Genomic DNA, 22,087 nt, shown 5'->3' with positions numbered 1-22,087 from the left:
GCATTTCCTGTGTTAAATCAGACTTAACTTCATGTTAAAAAAAATTCACCTGTGTCCTAGTCATCCTCCTGCTCTCTGAAGTGGCACGGGCAAGTCCAGTTACTTAGCCAAAGCAAGGGTTATTCCTCATTCATAAAACAGACCTTCAGATTTTAGAAATTAGTTTTCATGTTCTCCCTAAACAAGTCCAGGTTTTTAGCCATTTATTTTTATATGACATAGCTAGAACCCTGCTCGTGGGCCTGAGGATAGCCTTTCTCCTGTTAGTAAGCTCTCCTTAAGGTCACTAGTCCAAATGTGGGTTTGGCCCTGGCAGATCCTCTTCTCCCTAAATCTAGATGTTCTTCTAGCTTCTTTTGTGAATCATACGATATTATCAACCCCTATTGAATTAATAGTTAACTAAAGTCTTTTGATCTATTATTCACTGTAACTTAGGACCAAACCATAGACTGTACATTTATCCCTGTGAAACCTTATCTCCTCAGACTCCTCTCATAATTCCAGATTACCGTATTATTTTAGATCCTGATTGTCATCTATTTTATACAGATCTTTAGTGTCATCCAATATCTGCCTTATGCAGCACTGAGTAGAACTGAAAATGGAGCCTTTTATTGAACTACCAGAGAGTTGTTTCCAAACTGATGTGGATCCGTTAGTCAGCACTTTCTTATTACGACAGTAAGCAGATGACTTTACGTTATATTCAGCTCATGCTTCAACACAGGAATATCATAACAGGAAGTGTCAGATGTTTCATTGCTAAAAGCATAATTCTTAGCATTCTCCCTGATTTACAGCTTCCATAATTGTGTTAATAAGGAAATGAGGATAATGGCCTTTCTTTAGGGAAGCCATGCGACTTTTGTTGATCACTATGTCATTTTCTAAACTTGTATAAATCTGTTTTTTTTTTTTTAATTAGCCCTTTGGGGGCACTTGGGTGGCTCAGTCGGTTAAGCATCTGGCTCTTGGTTTTAGCTCAGGTCATGATCTCATAGTTCGTGGGATCGAGCCCCACTTTGGGCTCTATGCTGATAGTGCAGAGCCTGCTTGTGATTCTGTCTCTCCCACTCTCTGCCCCACTTCCCCCCCACCACCACCCCAGCTTGTCCTCTCATGCTGTATCTCAAAATAAATAAATAAACTTAAAAAATAATAATAAATTAACCCTTCTGGAATAGGGTTGATCCAAGTCTTCCCTGTCATGATGTGCTTTCAGTTGCTTAGAATTAGAATGCATTTTTCAGTACTTGTGCAATAATCAGAATTCACTCAATGAATGCTTGTAGAGTACCCAGGACTTTGCTTGGAGCTGGGGAAGTAGTTGTGAAAGGATAAAGTACAGCCTTTGTCCTCTATGAAGCATATATATAACTAGCAGGAGGAGACAGATAATATAACCAATTATATGGTGTATTAGAAAATCTCAGAAGAAATAGGTGATAATTTTTTTAAATTTTTTTTAATGTTTATTTATTTTTGAGAGAGAGAGGGAGAGCACAAGCAGGGGAGGAGCAGAGAGAGAGGGAGACACAGAATCTGAAACAGGCTCTAGGCTCTGAACTGTCAGCACAGAGCCTGACGCGAGACTCGAACCCATGAACTGTGAGATCATGACCTGAGCTGAAGCTGGACGCTCAACCAACTGAGCCACCCAGGCGCCCCTAGGTGATAATTTTAGATAAGATGATCTGGTTAGGCCTCATTAAGTGGTAAAAGTTGAACAAAAACGTGGTGTTCATGTGGAGATATGGTATAGATTGTCTCAGTCACAGAGAACAGTTGTGCAATGGCCCAAAGGCCACAAGGAGACTAATGTGACAGGGATGGAGTGAGGAGGAGGTCACAACAGAGAAAGCAGACCACGTAGGTCCTTAGAGGTGTTGTCCCTCCCCTGGCATCGATTCTGAGTACAGTGGGGAGCCGCCAGAGGGTTTACAGCGTCATCTGACTCAGTAATTTAAAAAGGATTTCTGTGGCAGCTGTGCTAAGAATTAACTGTAGGTGGAGCAAGAAATAATGTGTTAAGTGGCAATTGTGTCCCTAGTCCACAACATTTTGTGTTCCCACCCACCCCCCCCATATAACCTTTGTCAGCATGGCAGCACCTAATTAACATTCATAATGGTGTTTCCATGGGGAAATATCAGAAAGGCAGACTTGCCTCTCCAGTTCTGTTCCTTGCCCCTTTTATATTTTGTTTTTAATCAGACGGATGTTATCTTAGAGATTGTCCACGTACAATTCACTCTGAAAGTGTTTACAGCAAAAATGACGGTTGTTCTCAATAAATAACTCTTAGCAGGTGGTAAAGAACCTTTGCCACCTATATCACCTACACTTTCGCTGTTTTCAGTTACACTGAAAAAATAAATACTTTTGAAGAATTTACTCTGTATTCATACTATGTGAAAGAGTGTAAAATTCTGATCTTCAAGGCACATAAAGACCCTAACCCTATAAAAGAAGCAAAACAAAACATGAAACTACTTTGGAATTGTATAAGATAATGTAGGATGCTAAATTTTATTACGTAACTTATAAGTGCTGTAGAAATTTAAAGAAGTCGATGTATTGTAGGCATCAGTGGTCATATTTTGAAATAATTTTTGAGTGCACATTTTTTTGTGACTCAACATAGTGAAGAGATGTGGTAGTTTCTTTTCAGTAGTCACGTCTCATTGTAGGAGTGATTGTAAGACACTATACTCTAGTTAAAAATATATATGTGTGGACGGGCACCTGGGTGGCTCCGTCAGTTAAGCGTCAGACTCTTGACTTTGGCTCAGGTCACGATCTCTCTGTTTGTTAGTTTGAGCCCTGCATGGGGCTCTGCACTGACAGTGGAGAGCCTGCTTGGAATTCTATCTCTCCCTCTCTGCCCCTTCCCCACTTGGTCTCTATCTCTCTCTTGAAATAAATAAAAATAAACTTAAAATAAAAAAGAGTATATATGTATGGAGTGTAGGGGGACGATGGGGAAGATTATTTTTCAAATTAAGGACACAGCATCAGTAGGTCAAAGCAGGGAGAATAAACGTTTGATATTGAAACTAATATCACATTTGTAACTTGTGAGTGGGTAACCCTTGGATAAAGATTGGTTGGGTAGACAGCCATTAAAACAATAAACAAATGTTATAGTACTGTTTTAGTTACCATATTCACTATGTATTAATAAAAAGAGGAAAAAAAATCCTTTGAAAGCCTTTGACATGCCAGGCAGAAAAGCAGAGAACGTGAACGTGTGAGACATTTGGTATAATACACATGAGTGTGTTCTACCCTCTGACTTCTAGGAAAAATAATTTTCTAGAAACTGAACTTACAGTACTCTAGGGGGTAATGCAAGTTACTGAACTGTGTAAATCATAGGCAGGTCTAGAATTAGAACTACATTGCCTTGACTCTCATTTCCAGCAAGAAGTTCTGTCTCTCAGTTATCTTTCCTTTGAGTATGTTTCCTTGACAGTTTTTGAACAAATATGCTCCTTTCATGTTATCAGATCAGTAACTGTAATAACCTCATAACTGTTTTGCTGAATAAAAGCCATTACATGGGCTGTTCACAGATCCCAAGGGGATAAGTTAGTATTAGTCATGTTATAGGAAAGATATTATTGCAAAAATAGAATAAGAGAAATTTTGGGAAAATAGGTAGTTTTGCTAGTTACACTAAAATTTAGTATGTTTGTTTACTTTTAGCTAAATACTAATATAATTATAAAATGATGTGCTAATTTGTTTTGTTTAGCCTGCAAGTCTTGGGCAACCTCTTTCTCCACTTCTCAGACGTTGTACCTCAATCCTGGAGACTATAGTAAGAACTGTACCAGGTCTACTGCAAGCTGTCTTCCTTATAGCAAAAGTGAAATATTTATCAGGTAGAATATAACTTAAAAACTTAAATTGACCTTTTAATTCTGATGTTGATAAAAACAAAGGTATGTTTAAGCACTCCACATACTTGAAGAATAGTCACATAAGATGCATTTTACTTGTGCACAAACAAATAATTTTAGTCCAAAATAAGATTGTGTAAAATTGCATTAAATTATTTTGTGTTTAATTCTTTATAAATCAGCATAAATTTTCATTGTTCAAGTGAATTGACAGGAAAAAGCAGTTGTACCATTTACAAAAAAGTCCATCAGATGGTACTTAGATGGCAATAAGAATTCATAGCCATTAATCCATAGTTGACTCATTGGTATAGCCAGATGCAAAGTTTACCAGGTTTCAGGCCTTTATGAAATGTGTTGATTAATTCCTGCTTAGTTTCTGTGATTATGTATAGCTAAAAAAAAAATAACCCCAGGTTTATAACCTTAGTTTTTTAGGACACAAACAGGTGTGTGACTATACACATAATAGATCATTCTTTGTGCTTATGTTTATGTACCTTTGGTAGATGAATTGCCACACAAAGTAAATTAAGTTTGTAAAATCATAAAGAGTAGAAACCAGCTTAAAGATATTACTGTAAACAATTATTTCTTGCATGTAATGGAGAGAGAAGATTGACTTTATAATTTATCTGACTTCAGTTTTAACTGTTAAAAAAAGAACTAGGTGATCTCAAAAGTTTGTATCTCTGAAATACTCTATATGTAAGAAGTGGCTTTATAATACCTTCTTCTGATTAAGTTCTACTATTGAGCTACATGATATTTCTACTTTTCCTCTCAGTTGAAACAGTATTATCTAATAGGTGATTAAACAAAATTTGAGTTCTGTGATTAATTTATCAAACACTTACTATTTATTTTGAAAATTGATATAAATCAGTCTCAATATAGTATTACTTACTTGCCAAAGTTTCATAGATGGACACTCTTTTTAAAAAGAGCAGCCTTGGGGCGCCTGGGTGGCTCAGTTGGTTAAGTGTCTGACTTCGGCTCAGGTCATGATGTCACGATCCGTGAGTTCGAGCCCCGCTTCGGGCTCTGTGCTAACGGCTCAGAGCCTGGAGCCCGTTTCAGATTCTGTGTCTCCCTCTCTCTCTGCCCCTCCCCTGTTCATGCTCTGTCTCTCTCTGTTTCAAAAATAAACGTTAAAAAAAATAATAAAAATTTAAAAAAATAAAATAAAAAGAGCAGCCTGAAACCATTTGAAGTAACGCTGGCATGTGTCCAAATAACGGTATCCTGATAAATTGCCAAATGCAATGACTTCTGACCTGAGAACTACCTGGAGTTGGACCAGTCTTCACAGGTTAAGGGCACAGACACGAGCCACAAGTTCAGGGGTTGCCAAGGCCATCTGAACTTCTGACTAGCTGACTACAGATTCAGGGTTTCTATGACTCCTCAGCTTCAAATTCGCTAGAATGACTCATAGAACTGAGGAAACCACTTAATTAGAGTTTTAGTTTAGAAAAAAGATACTAATCCAAACCAGCAAAAGAGAGAGATGTACGGGGTGGGGTATGGGAGGGTCCCAAATGTGAAGCTGCCATTGTTCACTATAGAGTACACATAAACTTTCCAACATATGTGTATATGACAATACATAAAGAACATTAATAGCCAGGGAAACTCAACTCAGGTTTAGAGTTTTTAATTAGAGAATCATTATATAGGCACAGATCGAATCATTGGGTGTGTGATTGAACTCAGTCTCCAGGATCCTGCTCCCCAGTCCAAGTAGAAAACATAGTTCAAAGCCCCAACCCTCTAAGTACTTGGTTGGTCTTTCTGGCGGGGATAGTCCCCATGGAGTCATCTCCTTAACATAAGCTATCTAGGGCCACACCATGAGTCTTCTCACTTAGGTAAATGATCAGAGCTGACCTCAAACAACAAAGATTTCCCTCTCACTTGGGAAATTCTATGATTTCAAGACTCCTTCCCAGGAAACGGGACAAAGGCCAGCCAAATTCTGTGTTACACCAGACCCTAACAAAGAGATACATGTAGGACAGAAATATCTTTCATTTTCTCCTTAAGGGAAATTGGGCTATTCTTCGATAAAAATGTGATGTTGATGTGTTCTTTGTTTATGTGGCTATTTTCCCCAACAGTGATTACCCATTTCTCATTTTTAAATATTTAGTGACCTTCTAAATACTAACTCCACACATCTTTCCCCCTCATCACCATTAAACAAAACAATAAAAATTCTGATCTCAGTTATTCATACAGTCCTCATATTCTTCAGTCTCTTATTTATAAATCCTGATTCTTTTCCTATGTACTTTCCCCCTTAGCAGTAACCTCCAGGTTATCTCCTTAATTCTTTTACATGGAGGTGGTAATTTGCACACCAGGTTATTATCCTTAACCTTTCCATTTCCTTTTCTGCCTATTCGATTCTTGAGCGTTAGATCTTATCACAACAAAAAATAATCCAATATTATTTATTATGTTTGATGGTTGATTGACAAATTTTGATACTATATTTATTAAGTTATTATGCAGCCTCAGCCAGTTACTCTGTCTCTAAGAAAACTGTTTTCTGTTTATGTGGATTTTGTCATTGGTAGTTTAGGCCTTTGGGAACAGGAAGCCCTAAGTATAAGTCTTATTTGGTCTATTGAGGTATCATGTAAGGTTAAGGAGAGTAATGGAACAGAGAATAATTTAGGGCTTGCCCTTCCCCCATGCTCCTAACAAGGTTGAATGGGGAGTTGGGCTCCTATACCTAGCCAGTCTATGAGATGGCTTTGGGCAGATCACTGTAGGTTACATCACTAGAAAGTTCTTCTGGGACCTAGAGTTCATGCCCTTCCTTCTCTGAAGAGCCTCTTTTGACCCCAAGTACCAGCCTAGCCTAACAGATTCCACCCATTCTTGTCACTTTAATTTTGATCATTTCTTCCATCTAAGACCCCCAGATGTACAGAGTATGCATGCCCAAAACACTGACTATTTCAGTTGGTATTTAAAAGCATATTAAATCAGTAGTTCATATTTCTGAATGTCTGGAATATATCCTTATGCTTTTTTTGTTATTCTATATACAGTGATAAAATTTCTAGCCAAAAATAATTCCAAGACTAGATCTTCTTTGTTAATGTAAGGGACGCTACAGAATTCTACCTATTTAAATGTCTATGTTTTACAAAACTTACTGTAATAAAATTGTAAGCAAAATTTTTTTGATCAGGAAAATAAATAAAGGTACATTTATGGTCCTCTCGGTAACAACAGTAATGGACTCTGATCCATCCATTCACAGCTTTTCTCTGCCTTGCTCCTTATGGAGCTCCTTATGGACTTACAGGTATATCCTTTCATGAAGTCTAGAAGGAGGCTAGCTACCTGGTGCAGGTAGAGAGGTTACACTGCCTTATGAATAGAGAACTTTAGTTTAAATACTGGAACTCTCCATAAACTCCTCATGACCCTCTTCTCTCTCACATCTCTGTCTCTTAACCATTTGAATTACAATGCTTTGTTTCTGTCATTAGGTGACATTGAAGCAGCTTATAATTACCTGCAGCATTGCCTAGAACACAATCCTTCTTATGCAGATGCGCATCTCCTGATAGCTCAGGTTTATTTGTCTCAGGAAAAATTCAAATTGTGTTCTCAGTCACTTGAACTTTGCCTGAGCTATAATTTTAAGGTAAGTATTCCAGATTCACGTGGGAAAGGACATATCACCCTCCTTGAACCTTTAGCAGATACTTACATATTCAGCTATCTTGCATTTTTGCTTATATGTTTTGCTAATAAATGTATTTTTAATGGAAACAAGTTTGGATTCACAAGCAGTGGGAGAAAACATGGAGGCAGCTGTGGTATAATTAAAAAACTGTAAGGAATTGGACACAGAATACCTGGGGGTCAGTGTCTAGTCACTTATCTCTCTCTGAACCTGTTTTCTTTTCTATAAAACTCATATAATAACACCCTACAGTTATAATGAGCATTAAGTGCAATAATGGATGTATATAAAAATAATTGTAAGCTATAGAACATTATGCCAAATATTTTTATGTGTAAGAACTTTATTTTACTGCTTTTTTCTTTCTTGGATTGTGGCTTTAATAACATCTTTTTAGAGTCATCATCAAAGAACACCTAGTCATTTTGAAAGTTCATATATGGTTTGAGGATATAAACACACTAGGTTTCTATCCAAGATATTCTGTGTTACATCCCATATCTCTAAGCATTGGGGAAAATCATAGGTTCAGGTGCTTCCTAACTACCTAGAATCATGGAGGAGCTCCTCAAACTTTGGCTTTGGTTCACAGGGTCTTGAACCCTATTATGTGAGGACGCTTCAATGGACTGGATAATTCAAGATTTGCAGAAGGCAGTGCCTGCTTCTTATGTCACTAGTTCTCAAGACGGGTGGTACATTATGACCCCAATGCCAGTACCCTATCCCAAGAAATTGAAATCTCAGAGAGAAGAATAGAAGCATGAGTAAATTTACACAAAACCCATCAGCAAATGTGATGCCTAGTTAAGGCTTAGAGCTGCAGCCTCCAGGGCAGTTGTAGCCATCCTAGACATTAGATGACTGCCACACTGCCTCATTCTGGATCATCTCCTTCCTTTGACTCCTTCTTCATTCATTTTGTCATTCTCTTATTTTTTTCTGTAAACACTTTGGATAGCCAAAATAAAGATAGAAACTTCATTGCTATAGGTTTCAGAGTAGTATCAGTGGGTAACACCAAGTTTGACTAAAATGTTCTGAAATTTTTAATCCTAAAATTAAAAAATAGAAGAAAAGGGAAAAACTGTGTTTCTAGAAATCTAATGACTTTATATCAGTACTAGAAGTCCCAGATAAATGCCTTGCCTGAAAACTAAATTTCTTAGAATATACTTGCCAGCCTTGGGGCACCTGGGGGGCTCAGTCAGTTAAGCGTCTGACTTCAGTTCAGGTCATGATTGCATGATTTGTGGGTTCGAGTCACATGTCGGGCTCTGGCTTGACACAGAGCCTGGAGCCTGCTTCAGATTCTCTGTCTCCCTCTCTCTCTGTCCCTCCCCCACTCATTCTCTCTCTCTCTCTCTCTCTCTCTCAAAAAATAAGATAAACATTAAAAAAAATTTTTTTAAAGAATATATTGGCTAGTCTTTTTTTAAAGTATTTTCTCTTCTATCATGGTAAAAGCCCATCACCTGGTTTGTTATCCAGAAGGATGCTAGAGAATGGCAGTTTCCTTGAATCTGGTATCACACAGTAAATGATCACAAAATTAATAAGAGGGCAAAAATAGACCTCAGGTACATAATACAGGCTGAGTGTCCTCAGAGATTCTGTTATTTTAATGTTTGGTGGATTGTAAATTATGTGTTGATGTTGTATGTATATTCTAAGGAAGTATTTCTGAATATTATTTTTTCAGGTGAGAGAATGCCCTTTGTATCATTTGATAAAAGCTCAGTCACAAAAGAAAATGGGAGAAATAGCAGAAGCAATTAAAACCCTGCATATGGCAATGAGTTTACCAGGAATGAGGAGAATTGGAGCTTCCTCAAAATCAAAACACAGAAAAACTGAAGTTGATGCAAACCATCGTTTATCAGTCTTTCTTGAGTTGGTAGAGGCTCACCGCTTAAATGGAGAACAGGTAAGTCAAGTTTTAATTCAGTAGTTCAGCTCTGAACTTTTATACAAGTGTACATATTAGTAGGAAATGGAAAAGCTAAAATTGTTTTCTTGGCCAAATGATAAAGTTTAGAAAATTTCTCATTACTTTGAACCAAATCATGTCCTTTCTTCAAGTCCCTGAAATTAAACATAATTTGTACCTGGATGGCCTTAGGTATCAGTGTACTTACATTAGCTACCAGGCAATAGAATAACATATGTGTAATATAATATGAGTAATAATATAATTTAATACGTACCATGAAATGTATGAATGTAGTATAACGTATATAGCAATATGTGTGATGATCTCAGCTACCATGAAAGGTAATAATATAATTGTCATTCTGTGAATTCCTGAAAGGACTCACACACATGCACATACACGTATGTACATGTGCACACAAGTACTACTGGAATCAAATGAAAGTACCAATCTGAAATTCTAATAGTTGAGAAACCAAAAGGAACACTTAATGAATATACCTTTGGTAAATTTATAGGGTGATCATAAAATCAAATACTTAAAATAATATATACAATAATATAATGCAGTATAATACAACATAATATTACATAATATAATATAATATAATATAATATAATAATAAATAGACAGGAAGTAGGCAAGGATGCAATTCTGAGAGAGGAGTTAAAGCCTTAGAAAATGAAGAACTTAACATCATTTAGGTCTGTTTTTTAGATTGCAACAGTTGCTAGTCAGTTATTTTCATATTTTAGCAGAAATGAAGAAGGCTGTGTCTAGATTCTTGCCAAATCGCAAAATAATTTCTATTTCACTAATACATTAACATAAATACATAACAAGAACCAGTTCTACCACAGATAGTCGATTCTAAAATGCACTATTTTTTTCATGTTAATGTTTCTGAAATCGGAATGTCTTATATTCTCTAAAATTGATATTGATCTTAAAAGACATTTTAGTTTCATTGAGGTACAGACTTGAAAATGAGGTAATGTATTCAGCTGAGGCATAACAGAACTGCTCCTGGTATAGGGAATAAAGTAATCTGCTACTTGGTGAAGACCCATTTGGTACAGTGGATGATTGTGGACTAGATCCCATCAAGGGGGCAATAATGAACATGGCTTCTTAACTCTCCAAATTTCATTTTCCTTGCTGCAAGATGGGGGTTTTTGTGAGAGGGCTTAGAGGGGTTTTGTGAGAATTAAATGGGTTGATATAATGCTGGATACAAAGTAAATGCTTATTAAATTACAGTAGCAGGAGCTCTTTCATAGCAATTGCCATTGTCCTAGTCATGAAAACACTTTTCACCTAAAAAATATTCATACTGTCATCTGAATTTGGTCTCTGAGTTTAGTTTTAAATTTTTGTACTTTTCAGAAATCTGTCAATTTTCATCATACCTGTGCTATAATTATTGTTTATTCTGGATTAGTAGAAAATCTTCATTTCTAATGTAATTTGTTGAATATTTTGAAAGAATGTTATTTTAACTTCATCTTTATAGCATGAGGCAGCGAAAGTTATACAAGATGCCATCCATGAATTTTCTGGGACATCTGAAGAATTGCGTGTTACTATTGCTAATGCAGACCTAGCTCTGGCCCAGGGAGATGTTGAGCGAGCTTTAAGTATGCTTCGGAATGTTACCGCTGAACAGCCTTATTTCATAGAGGCCAAAGAAAAAATGGCAGATATTTATCTGAAGCACAGAAAAGAGAAAATGTTATATATTACTTGTTACAGGTAAATGATTATTTCAACCCATTGTATTTTGACACATTTACTTCTTAAAATTAGTTCCCAGATTTATTTCTTCTTTCTTTAACTGCTTTACAGAGATATTTCATAGACCCTTTCCTTAATATGTTCTACTACCAACCACAGTCACACTAACCAAGCAACTCACTCTCCTAAGACATAAATCATTAATGATGATGATTATTTTGTGGCTTACTCTAGATTCTTAACTCTCCTCCTTCATTTGATGTTATTTCTAGACCTTAAACCTTTCTGTTTGGGAAGGGGAAAAGCAACTGTTACATACATTCTAATAGCTTAAGAAAACTATAATATAACAACAATTCAGGGGCTAAATGGTCATATTTAATGCTCAGCATAATAGTTATAGCAATAGAAAATTATGACTTAGTATACACCACGCCAAGGTATGGATTACAAATTTTCCTTGGTGAAAGGGCAGGTGCATTATGTCATACACTGGTGCTCTTATTGGGATCGACAACACGCACAGGTTGTTCTTACTCTTATAAACATACAAGCACACACTTCATGTAAGAAGAGATCAACACTCTTATCTGTTGAGAACATAGCACAGTGTTGATGAATTATTTCATTGGCTCATCTATATCATGTAAATATCAAAACTTAGAAAGCTGTTCAGGTTCTTTGTAGGTGCTGAGTGATTCGAAGAAACTGAGCAGCACCTGTGTATGGGTAGATGAACTGGAGGTCCTAGATCTTATTCCCTGTGATGTTTCCAAAAGATCAGCACCGTCATCTCTCATGATCAGAAGATATTTAAAAATAAGATTGATTTGTTTTGGATGCCCTATAGTATAATAGTTAAAAGCATAGGTCTTGTTTCAGGCAGATCTGACACATTAGTTATAGACTTCAATTCTTAGTGTCATGTATAAAGTTATACCTCGCATATAGTTTTTGGACCAATTGAGTGAGATGCTGTACATTACTGATAGCGTCACATCCTGTTTTGGTGCCTTCGCTCCCACATCATTTCAAAATTAAAGGTAAAAAAATGTATTTTCATATAATGAGAGCTTATATGTTTACTGTCTACCAGTACTCTTGTTACCTGCATATCAAAAAATGGAAAGATTTAATGGAAAAAAAAAAGTTGATCTAGCATAAATAATCTGGGTATGAATGGGTTGGTTTTTTTTTTTTTCTTTTACAATGTAGAAGATACTCTGAAAGCTATGGCTTAATTGAAATAAGTAAACTTACTTTTTATTTAATTCTTTTGGAAGAAGATATTTATATTCAGGATACTAACTAGAATTGGTCTGATTTCTAGAGAAATTGCTGAGAGAATGCCCAGCCCTCGTTCTTTTCTTCTCCTTGGTGATGCATACATGAATATACAAGAGGTAAAGTTTCTGATGCTACTGAACTTAGATTTAAAAAACAAACAAACAAAAAAAAAACTCCTTTTTGTGATTGGCGTAATATTCTATTTAAAGGAATGTTTTAAGTGTTATTTAAAGATCCAGTCATTACAGTAAAAAGGAAATAACCATTATAGTAAAAAAAGTTGTTTTCAAACTGAGATCCAGTAATTTAGCATTATCATTATTTGAAATAGATAGGATACCAGAAACAAGGTAAGAGTCTCTTTTAAACAGAAAAATGAAGAGAGCCAGTAATGAGTTACACCTACACTAGTGACTGTCACCTATCTGACAGTGGTAATGTTTCTAGACTTTACTATGTACTTTATTTGTCTCACTGAGTGAGTACTACAGATACAGAGCTTAATTACAGAAATGTTGCTCTTTAAAAGGATCCAGCTAAGCTGTTTATTCATTGCTTATTTTTTGTATCTGCCAACATTAGCCAGAAGAAGCCATAATAGCGTATGAGCAAGCATTAAATCAGAATCCCAAAGATGGAACACTGGCAAGCAAAATTGGGAAAGCGCTTGTCAAAACTCACAACTACTCAAAGGTAAGTACTTTATGTACTTGAGATATGCCTATTCGATTAAATGTTTCAAACCCTGCTCTCTGAGAAGTCTGCAGCAAGCACTGTTTGTATCTTGATGGTTATAAACTCCAAATTTATATTCACAAACTGGAATTTATGTTAAAGATTTTGTCAGTGTCTCAGATTCTTGACCACTGCATTTTGCAAAGACTGGAGCCTAAAATTTACTTCTGGCTTCATCTTGCACCTAAACCCTGCAACCAGTCAATTGTGATAACATTATATTTCTTTCATTATAGGACAAAGCATAATAGCTGTCCTTTTTAATGAACCAGTTTTGGTAAGCCATGTGCTTTTATTTCCCTCTAGTAGGGATAATGGATTTTCCTTTAGTTGTTATATTCTTGTTCTATTCCTGGTAACTACTGAACATATATATTTGCATTCAATGCATTCAATGGCCTCTGGAATAAAACTGGTAAAAAAAAAAAAAAAAATTCACCAAGCAGTTTTCATTAACTGCTTTTCATAAGAAATGCCAGTTGCCTTATGTGATGTTTGATTGTCTAAAAAATGGCATATTTAACTGATAGGTACATGCCTGAGTTTCTGCTAGGTTATTTCCAATTTTTCTATGCTTTAAATCTATAATGTATAAAATATCTATGCTTGAACACCATTCTCATTGCCTTATTTTCCTAACTGAAACGGATTTTGTTTAGGCAATCACTTACTATGAAGCCGCTCTGAAAAGTGGACAACAAAATTATCTTTGCTATGACCTGGCTGAGCTTTTATTAAAATTGAAATGGTATGACAAAGCAGAAAAAGTTCTTCAACATGCTCTAGCTCATGAGCCTGGTATGAAAGTCTTTCTGATTTGAAAAAAAAGTATACCATATCTGATATGTCTGATCTATTTTATTTTTATATTATATAAATGTTCATTTGTATTCTCGGTATTATATATGTGAGGTTGGTTAATTCATTATCAGAATGTCACTCTACTAAAATAGGACATTTGAATGATCTAATAACAGATTTATGAAACAGTTAATTGTGCCATAGATACTTTACTTTCCAGAATAATGTGAAACTACATCTGATGTTTAGACAAGTAAACATTTTTATAATCTTTCCTCTTAAGTTTTTTTTTTTTTTTTTAAATTCAACACAATCCAAGAATATAATGTGTAAGTCTCCAGTTTCTCATGTGAATTCTACTTGCCCTCTTCTCAAACTACCTTCCTAGAGGTAATACCATTTTTGTGTTTCAGTGTATATGTAAGTACATAAGTATAATATGCATAATTTTTCTTTTTGAGTGTATTGTTCTTCCTATTCTGGAATTTTTTCCCCAGATAGCATATTCCAGATGTTAGTACATTCATATCATTCTAATGGCATCATAATATTCTATAACTCAACAGTTTTTTTTTTATTATGACTCCATGTTTTTCTCTTTTAACTTTCTTTCAATTATTGGACTTTTTTTAAGTTTATTTATTTATTTTTGAGAGAGAGTACAAGCAGGGGAGGGACAGAGAGAGAGAAAGAGAGAGAGAGAATCCCAAGCAGCCTCTACACTCTGCACTGAGCATGTCATGGGGCTTGATCCCATGAACTGTGAGATCATGATCTGAGCTGAAAGCAAGAGTGGGATGCTTAACCAACTGAGCCACACAGATGCCCCCAATTATTAGATATTTAGCTGATTTTCCATTATTTTAATATTTATAAACTATGTTACAGTGAGTATCCTTGTATTTCATTCTTTGGTATATAGTTGCTTATATCCTTTTTTTTTAGTACTCTTTTTTAAAAATTTTTATTTAATTTATTTTTTAATTTACATCTAAGTTAGTTAGCATATAGTGCAACAATGATTTGAGAAGTAGATTCCTTAATGTCCCTTACCCATTTAGCCCATCCCCTTCCCATAACCCCTCTAATAACCCTCTGTTTGTTCTCCATATTTATGAGTCTCTTATGTTTTTATCTCCCTCCCTGTTTTTATATGATTTTTGCTTCCCTTATGTTCATCTGTTTTGTATCTTAAAGTCCTTATGTGAGTGAATCATATGATATTTGTCTTTCTGTGACTAATTTCGCTTCGCATAGTACCTCTAGTTCCATCCACGTAGTTTCAATGGCAAGATTTCATTCCTTTTGATTGCCGAGTAATACTCCACTGTATGTATACACGACATCTTCTTTATCCATTCATTCATTGATAGATATATGGACTCTTTCCATACTTTGGCTATTGTTGAAGTGCTGCTGTAAACATTGGGGCGTGCATGTGCCCCTTCGAAACAGCATACCTGTATCCCTTGGATAAATACCTAGTAGTACAATTGCTGGGCCGTAGGGTAGTTCTGTTTTTAATGTTTTGAGGAACCTCCATACTGTTTTCCAGAGTGGCTGCACCCGTTTGCATTCCCACCAGCAGTGCAAAAGAGATCCTTTTTCTCTGCATCCTCACCAACATCTGTTGTTGCCTGAGTTGTTAATGTTAGCCATTCTGACAGGTGTGAGGTGGTATCTCATCGTGGTTTTGATTTGTATTTCCCTGATGATGAGTGATGTGGAGCATTTTTTCATGTGTCGGTTGGCCATCTGGATGTCTTCTTTGGAGAAGTGTCTATTCATGTCTTTTGCCCGTTTCTTCACTGGATTATTTGTTTTTTGGGTGTTGAGTTTGATAAGTTCTTTATAGATGTTGGATAGTAACCCTTTATCTGATATGTCGTTTGCAACTATCTTCTCCCATTCCGTTGGTTGCCGTTTAGTTTTGCTGATTGTTTCCTTTGCTGTGCAGAAGCTTTTTATTTTGATGAGGTCCCAATAGTTCCTTTTTCCTTTTGTTTCCCTTGCCTCCGGAGATGTGTTGAGTAAGAAGTTGCCGTGGCCAAGATCAGAGAGGTTTTTGCCTGCTTACATTTAGGTCTTTCATCCATTTAGAGTTTATTTTTGTGTGTGGTGTAAGCAAGTGGTCCAGGTTCATTTTTCGGCATGTCACTATCCAGTTTTCCTGGCACCACTTGCTGAATATCAATTCCATTGGGTATTCTTTCCTGCTTTGTGAAAGATTAGTTGGCCAGACATTTGTGGGTCCATTTCTGGGTTGTCTATTCTGTTCCATTGATCTGAGTGTCTGTTCTTATGCCAGTACCATACTGTCTTGATGATTACAGCTTTGTAATATAGCTTGAAGTCCGTACTTGCTTATATTTCTTAAGAGTAAGATGCTAAGTCAAAAAAGTATGTGCATTTAAAATTTAACTGGAGGGCAGTTGTTGGGTCTTGTATGTAAGCCAATTTGACAATAAATTGTATTCATTAAAAAAAATAATAAAAATAAGATAAATTTAACTGGATACTATCTAAATTGCCTTCTTATAAGTTGGTACAAATTTGCCTTTTTTTTTTTTTCTTTTTGGGGAGAGGGAACAAGCAGGGGAGGGGCAGAGGGAAAAAGAGAGAGAGAATCCCAAGCAGGCTCCACTCCCAGCACAGAGCCTGATGGCAGGCTCACTATCACGACTGAAAGATCATGACCTGAGCTGAAATCAAGAGTTGGAGACTTAACCGACTGAGCCACCCAGGCACCCCTATACAAATTTGCTTTTTAAAGATTGTTATTTTAAAATAAAATCTAGTGCTTACTCATTGTCAAAATTTAAAGATTACAGAAGTGAGTGAAAGTTGTGTTGTCCCAGCTTTCCAGAAAAAAAAAAAAAACACATTTACTTTGTGTATCATCCTAATTAGTGTCTCTGCCATGCCTCTCTTTGTCTCTCTCACACAGAATTACATACCACATTTTTCCTGCCAAAATGGGATCATATTATACTGTACATCTACAGTAGACATTTTTCACTTAATAGCTTCTCTTCATGTTGGCAAATATAGCTTTTCTTTATTTTCTTTAGTATAGGTATTCTATATCTTGATATAATAATTTATTTGATGAGTCCCTTATTGATAGACATTTAGACTGAAGAAAAGTTGAAGACAATATGAGATAAGCTTCTTTATATACCTCTGAGTTGAGTTGTGCCGCATCATTGTTTCTTAAGGTCAAAAATGTCCCATCATTGTGTTGTATTAATTATAGGGGAGAAAACCACTTCAATTTGAATTTCTTTGATAATCGATAAGGTTAGGCATCATTCCATGTCTGTAGATCACATTTCCTTCTAGGATGTTTTCATTTATATCCCTTGCTTTGACCCTGAACCTCTGATTAATCATCTGTCACCTGTTAGTCATTTGCAGACATTTTCTCCTGAGCCTATCCCTTTTTTTGTTTTTTTAATTGAATTTGTCATTTCCTTAGTCAAATAGAATAGCCAATTATTATATATACCAGCCTTTCCTTTTTTTGAGTCCTGAATTTCCTCTCATACTCAGAAACTATCTTCCTTCATCTTAACATCATAAAAATACTCTTTTATATTTTCTGTAATTTTTGTAGAACTTTAGTCCATGTACAGTTTTTACTATATAGTTTCCCAAATGGAGACCAATTTTATTTCTGTGCCATTTATTGAGATGCCATCTTTGTCACATAATAAACTTATTTGTATGTATGACTAATTCTGAGAATCTTCATTTTGTTGCCCTGCGTTATTTTTCTTTTGCCAGTATCCTATCCACTGTAGCTTTAAAATGTCTTCAGAGGTGCCTGGGTGTCTTAGTCAGTTAAATGTCTGACTCTTGATTTTGGCTCAGGTCACGAGCTCATGGTTTGTGAGTTTGAGCCCTGCATTGGTCTCTGTGCTGACAGAACCACAGAGCCTCTTTGGAATTCTCTCTCTCCCTCTGTCTTTGCCCATCCCCTGCTTGTGCTCGCTCTCTCTCTCTCTCTCTCTCCCTCAAAATAAATAAATAAATATTTTTTAAAAAATAAAATGTGTTTGGGTATATGATAAGGCCAGCCCACTCGAAGTTTTCTAGGATTTTCAAAAATAGTATTTTCATTTAGCTTTGATGAGGTTGGTGCTTAAATTTACCTAATTTTGGGTTTATTCACCATATAAAGTATTAGTGCATAAAAATATTTGCATGGGTTTGTCAGACCTTGCTTGAAACACTACAGATAGCCTTAAATGTGCATATGCATTTTTGAAAAGGTTGTAGAGGAAGAATGATTCAAGTAGCATATTTTACTTATATGGGTATAAATTTATTACACTTACGTAATATAAATGCTTTCGTGTAATAAATATTTGTTGAGCACACCCCATTGTGCACTTAGATGCCTTCATGTGCATTTCATTATATACTGTTTCATTAATGTCCACATTCATTTTTGAGGCAATTATAATTCCCATATTTAAATTAAAACCTAAGACTCTGTTTCCTTGACATATCTAACTTAATCTAGCTGAAGTAGCCAGCACCTGGATTCTAATAAACATCTTAAACTTAGCATGTCTGAAACAGAATTCCCGATCTGCCTCCCCACATCTGTCCTGCATGCAACCTTCATTGTCTCAATAAGAGCTTTATCCCTCTAGTCATTGCTGAGAGCCCGGATCCTAGCCATCACCCTGTCCCTGCCTGTAGGAAATCCTGTTGATTCCCCTTAGGCTGGGGTTTTAAAGAAATAATATATATAAACCACTTTGATGTATATGTGGCACAAAATCAAGAGTCAGACACTTAACTGACTGAGGCACCCCAGGTGCCCCTCAGACTGATCATTTTTAGATTTCTTATGTGAGGTTGAATGGCTATGTTTTTAAGTAATTTGTTCATTTCATGAACTTGATAAATAGTAGAAGAAACATTTTCTTATTTATGTACGGTTCTATTATTGCTCTTAAATCACAAGATAATAATACCAAATATTTAAATAGCACTTACCATGTACTAGACTATTTTAATTGCTTTGCATATGCACACTTGTTTCATAACTTACTTTTTAAGTTTTACAACAACCCTATGAGATGGGTACTATTCTTTCCCTTATTTTACAGATGAAAGGGAAACACAAAATGTATAAGTATCTTGTTCAAAGTTAAATAGCTAGTAAGTGATAAGGACTAGATTTGAAACCAGACAGATTGCCATCAAAGTCAGTGCTCTTAGTGACTGTACTTCATTGCTTATCAAGTGTCTATTATTTTAAAAACAGCCATTATCTTCCTAATTGCATGTAGCAACTACTCTATCTTGTTTTTTAATGATTTCAATCAGCATAAATGTTTATACAGTTAAAAATGAAAATTGAAATTCTTACATGTATTGTTACATTGTTATCTCTTAATATAAGTCTAAGAAAAACCTTGTTATTATCCAGTTCCTTAGCTTTTCTTCCAGCTAGTTTTTATCCTAAATCTTTTTTCTTTCTTTAATTTGGCCATCCCTCAGTTAACTGACTGAAAGTTTTTCAACTTTATTCACTATTTCTCAAAATCATTCTTTGTAAAGACCTGTTTCAAAACTTGTAGAAAAATGTAAACGTTTATTTAAAAATGACTATTTGTTCCCAATACCTTCTCTCATAGTAAATGAACTGTCAGCTCTCATGGAGGATGGACGTTCTCATGTTCTCCTAGCAAAAGTTTATAGTGAAGTGGAAAGACCTGGTGATGCCATAGCTTCATTACAACAGGTAAATGTACTTGTGAGTGCTTGTGGGGTGTCGGAGGGGAGGGGAGAAGGGAATACATCACGGGTAGGAGAAAGACCAGTTATTTTGGCCCAACTACCACAGAAAATAAGTCAAAATAGAAATAATGATCAAATGCCAATGGATTGTACTGTTTAAATGTGTTATTGATAATCATTGTAACAACTACAGCAAGTTAATATTTTTAATCCACTTTTGTAGGTAAGGAAGCTTGGTTTAATAATTTGTATAAAATCACATGACCAGGGTCATAGGCAGGATTTGAATTCAGTTTTTTCTACTTTTGTTTATTTATATCTACCTTAGTTTCCCTTAATATTTTGGAGGTTTTCAGAGGAGAGGTTTTATACACATTTCCTTAGATATATTCCTAGGCAGCTGATGGTTTTTGATGATTTTTCAACTTCTAGTTTGCTATTAGTTTTTTTATAAATGACTTAAGTTTTATCTACTGCACTTTCTGCATTAATCAAGATGGTCGCATGAATCTTCCTTTTTTTCTTGTTAATGTGGTATATTAAATTGGTTTTCAAATGTTAAACCACCCTTATATTTCTTAAATAAATGTCACTTTGTTTTTGTTTTTTTTTTAAAGATATTGCTGGGATTTAAAGATACTAATACTTTGTCTAAAATTTGTATATCTATGTTCGTAAGGGAGATTGGATCTCTAAGACTTGCTGTTTCTTTAATATTTGGAGTAATTCAAAATTAAAACCATTTCTACCTCAAGGCTTTGTTGATGGCAAGTTTTTATTAAAGGATTCCACTGAGGGTTTCAGACTGATCATTTTTTTAAAGTTTATTTATTTTAAAAGAGAGAGCACACGGGTAAAGGGCAGAGAGGGAGACTGCCAGTGCAGAGTCTTACACGGCGCTCGAACCCACAAACCGTGAGATCATGACCTGAGCCAAAATCAAGAGTCAGACACTTAACCGACTGAGGCACCCTAGGTGCCCCTCAGACTGATCATTTTTAGATTTCTTATGTGAGGTTGAATGGCTATGTTTTTAAGTAATTTGTTCATTTCATTAATTGTCAAATTTATTGACTAAGATTTGTTCATTGTATCTTATTTTTTGAATGTCTGCAAGTGCTATAAAAATATCTTCTTTTATGGCCCCGATACTGATGATTTTATTTTCCTTCTACTATTAATGATCAGTTACACGAGGAGTTTATTAATATTTTCAGAGAACCAATTTTTCCCTTTTCTGGCTTCATTAAATGTTTTCCCTTTATCTCATTAATTAGTTTCCTCTACTTTCTTTGGATCTGGTTTGCTGATCTTTGCCTAGCTTATTGATGAATTATTGTTGGATAATGGATTAGTTAGCCTTAGTTCTGTTCTTACTATTTAAGGTGAAAATTTTTCTCAAAGCATTGCTTTAGCTACCTCTCACAAGTTTATTATTATTCAGTTCACAATATTCCTCATTTCCCCTTTGATTACTTCTTTAACTTCAGTTTCGAAACAGTTCTGATTTTCTTGTTACCTTTTTTTTTTTTTAATACCTCTTAATCCCTTTCACCTATTTTGCCCATTCCACTACTCCCTCCCTTCCGGCAACCACTAGTTCTCTGTATTTGAGTATTATCTTTTGGATATTGATTTCTAGTTTAATTCCACCGTGGTCAAAGACATACTTTGAATGATTCAATCCTTTGGTATTTGTTAAAGCTTGTTCTGTGTCCTACATTATAATCAGTTTTGGTATAGGTTCCGTGTGGATTTGAAATAATGTGTTTCTGGCATTACTGAGCACTTAGTTCAACATATGTCGTTCGGGTCAGATTTGTTAGTTGATTTATCCTACATCTTTGCTGCGCTTGAAGTGGAACATAGAGTACTTCATTACTAATCCTATATGCTTTCTAGAATACCACACTGCTTGACACCTTTTGACCTAATTTTCATGTACCCAGAAGAATTCTCCATTCTCCAAATAATTTATCAAATGTTTTGATTTTGAGCTTTAGCTAACAGTGGTGTGTGTGTGTGTGTGTGTGTGTGTAAAATAACCTGTATTTCAGTAATTTGCCCAATATGTCCAATAATTTTTTTTATTCTAGTTATGAATGAATTGATCTTGGACTATTAGATTTCTATGATACTCATTAAATTTCTGTGATACCCATCTAAGTTTATGATTTCATTAAAATATGTAATCTTTAAAGTGTTAATATCTTATCCTTAATT

At 35.4% G+C, this 22,087-nt stretch overlaps 1 protein-coding gene across 2 annotated transcripts in view; it reads left to right on the top strand.

Moving 5' to 3' along the window:
- TTC21B (tetratricopeptide repeat domain 21B) overlaps positions 1 to 22,087 on the top strand; it is an 85,535-nt gene that overhangs the window by 28,348 nt on the left and 35,100 nt on the right. For both annotated transcript variants that reach the window (XM_042949006.1, XM_042949007.1), the window contains 8 exons: positions 3,761 to 3,890; positions 7,418 to 7,575; positions 9,320 to 9,544; positions 11,064 to 11,302; positions 12,615 to 12,687; positions 13,154 to 13,264; positions 13,966 to 14,104; positions 19,762 to 19,868. In XM_042949006.1, the coding sequence (XP_042804940.1) occupies positions 3,761 to 3,890; positions 7,418 to 7,575; positions 9,320 to 9,544; positions 11,064 to 11,302; positions 12,615 to 12,687; positions 13,154 to 13,264; positions 13,966 to 14,104; positions 19,762 to 19,868 (1,182 nt within the window). The remainder of the gene's footprint in view (positions 1 to 3,760; positions 3,891 to 7,417; positions 7,576 to 9,319; positions 9,545 to 11,063; positions 11,303 to 12,614; positions 12,688 to 13,153; positions 13,265 to 13,965; positions 14,105 to 19,761; positions 19,869 to 22,087) is intronic.

This window comes from Panthera leo, chromosome C1, assembly GCF_018350215.1.
Source record: "Panthera leo isolate Ple1 chromosome C1, P.leo_Ple1_pat1.1, whole genome shotgun sequence".
NCBI classification, from domain to species: Eukaryota; Metazoa; Chordata; class Mammalia; order Carnivora; family Felidae; genus Panthera; species Panthera leo.
The sequence above is the reverse complement of the archived record's forward strand: the minus strand, read 5'-3'. Positions and strand labels throughout refer to the sequence as shown.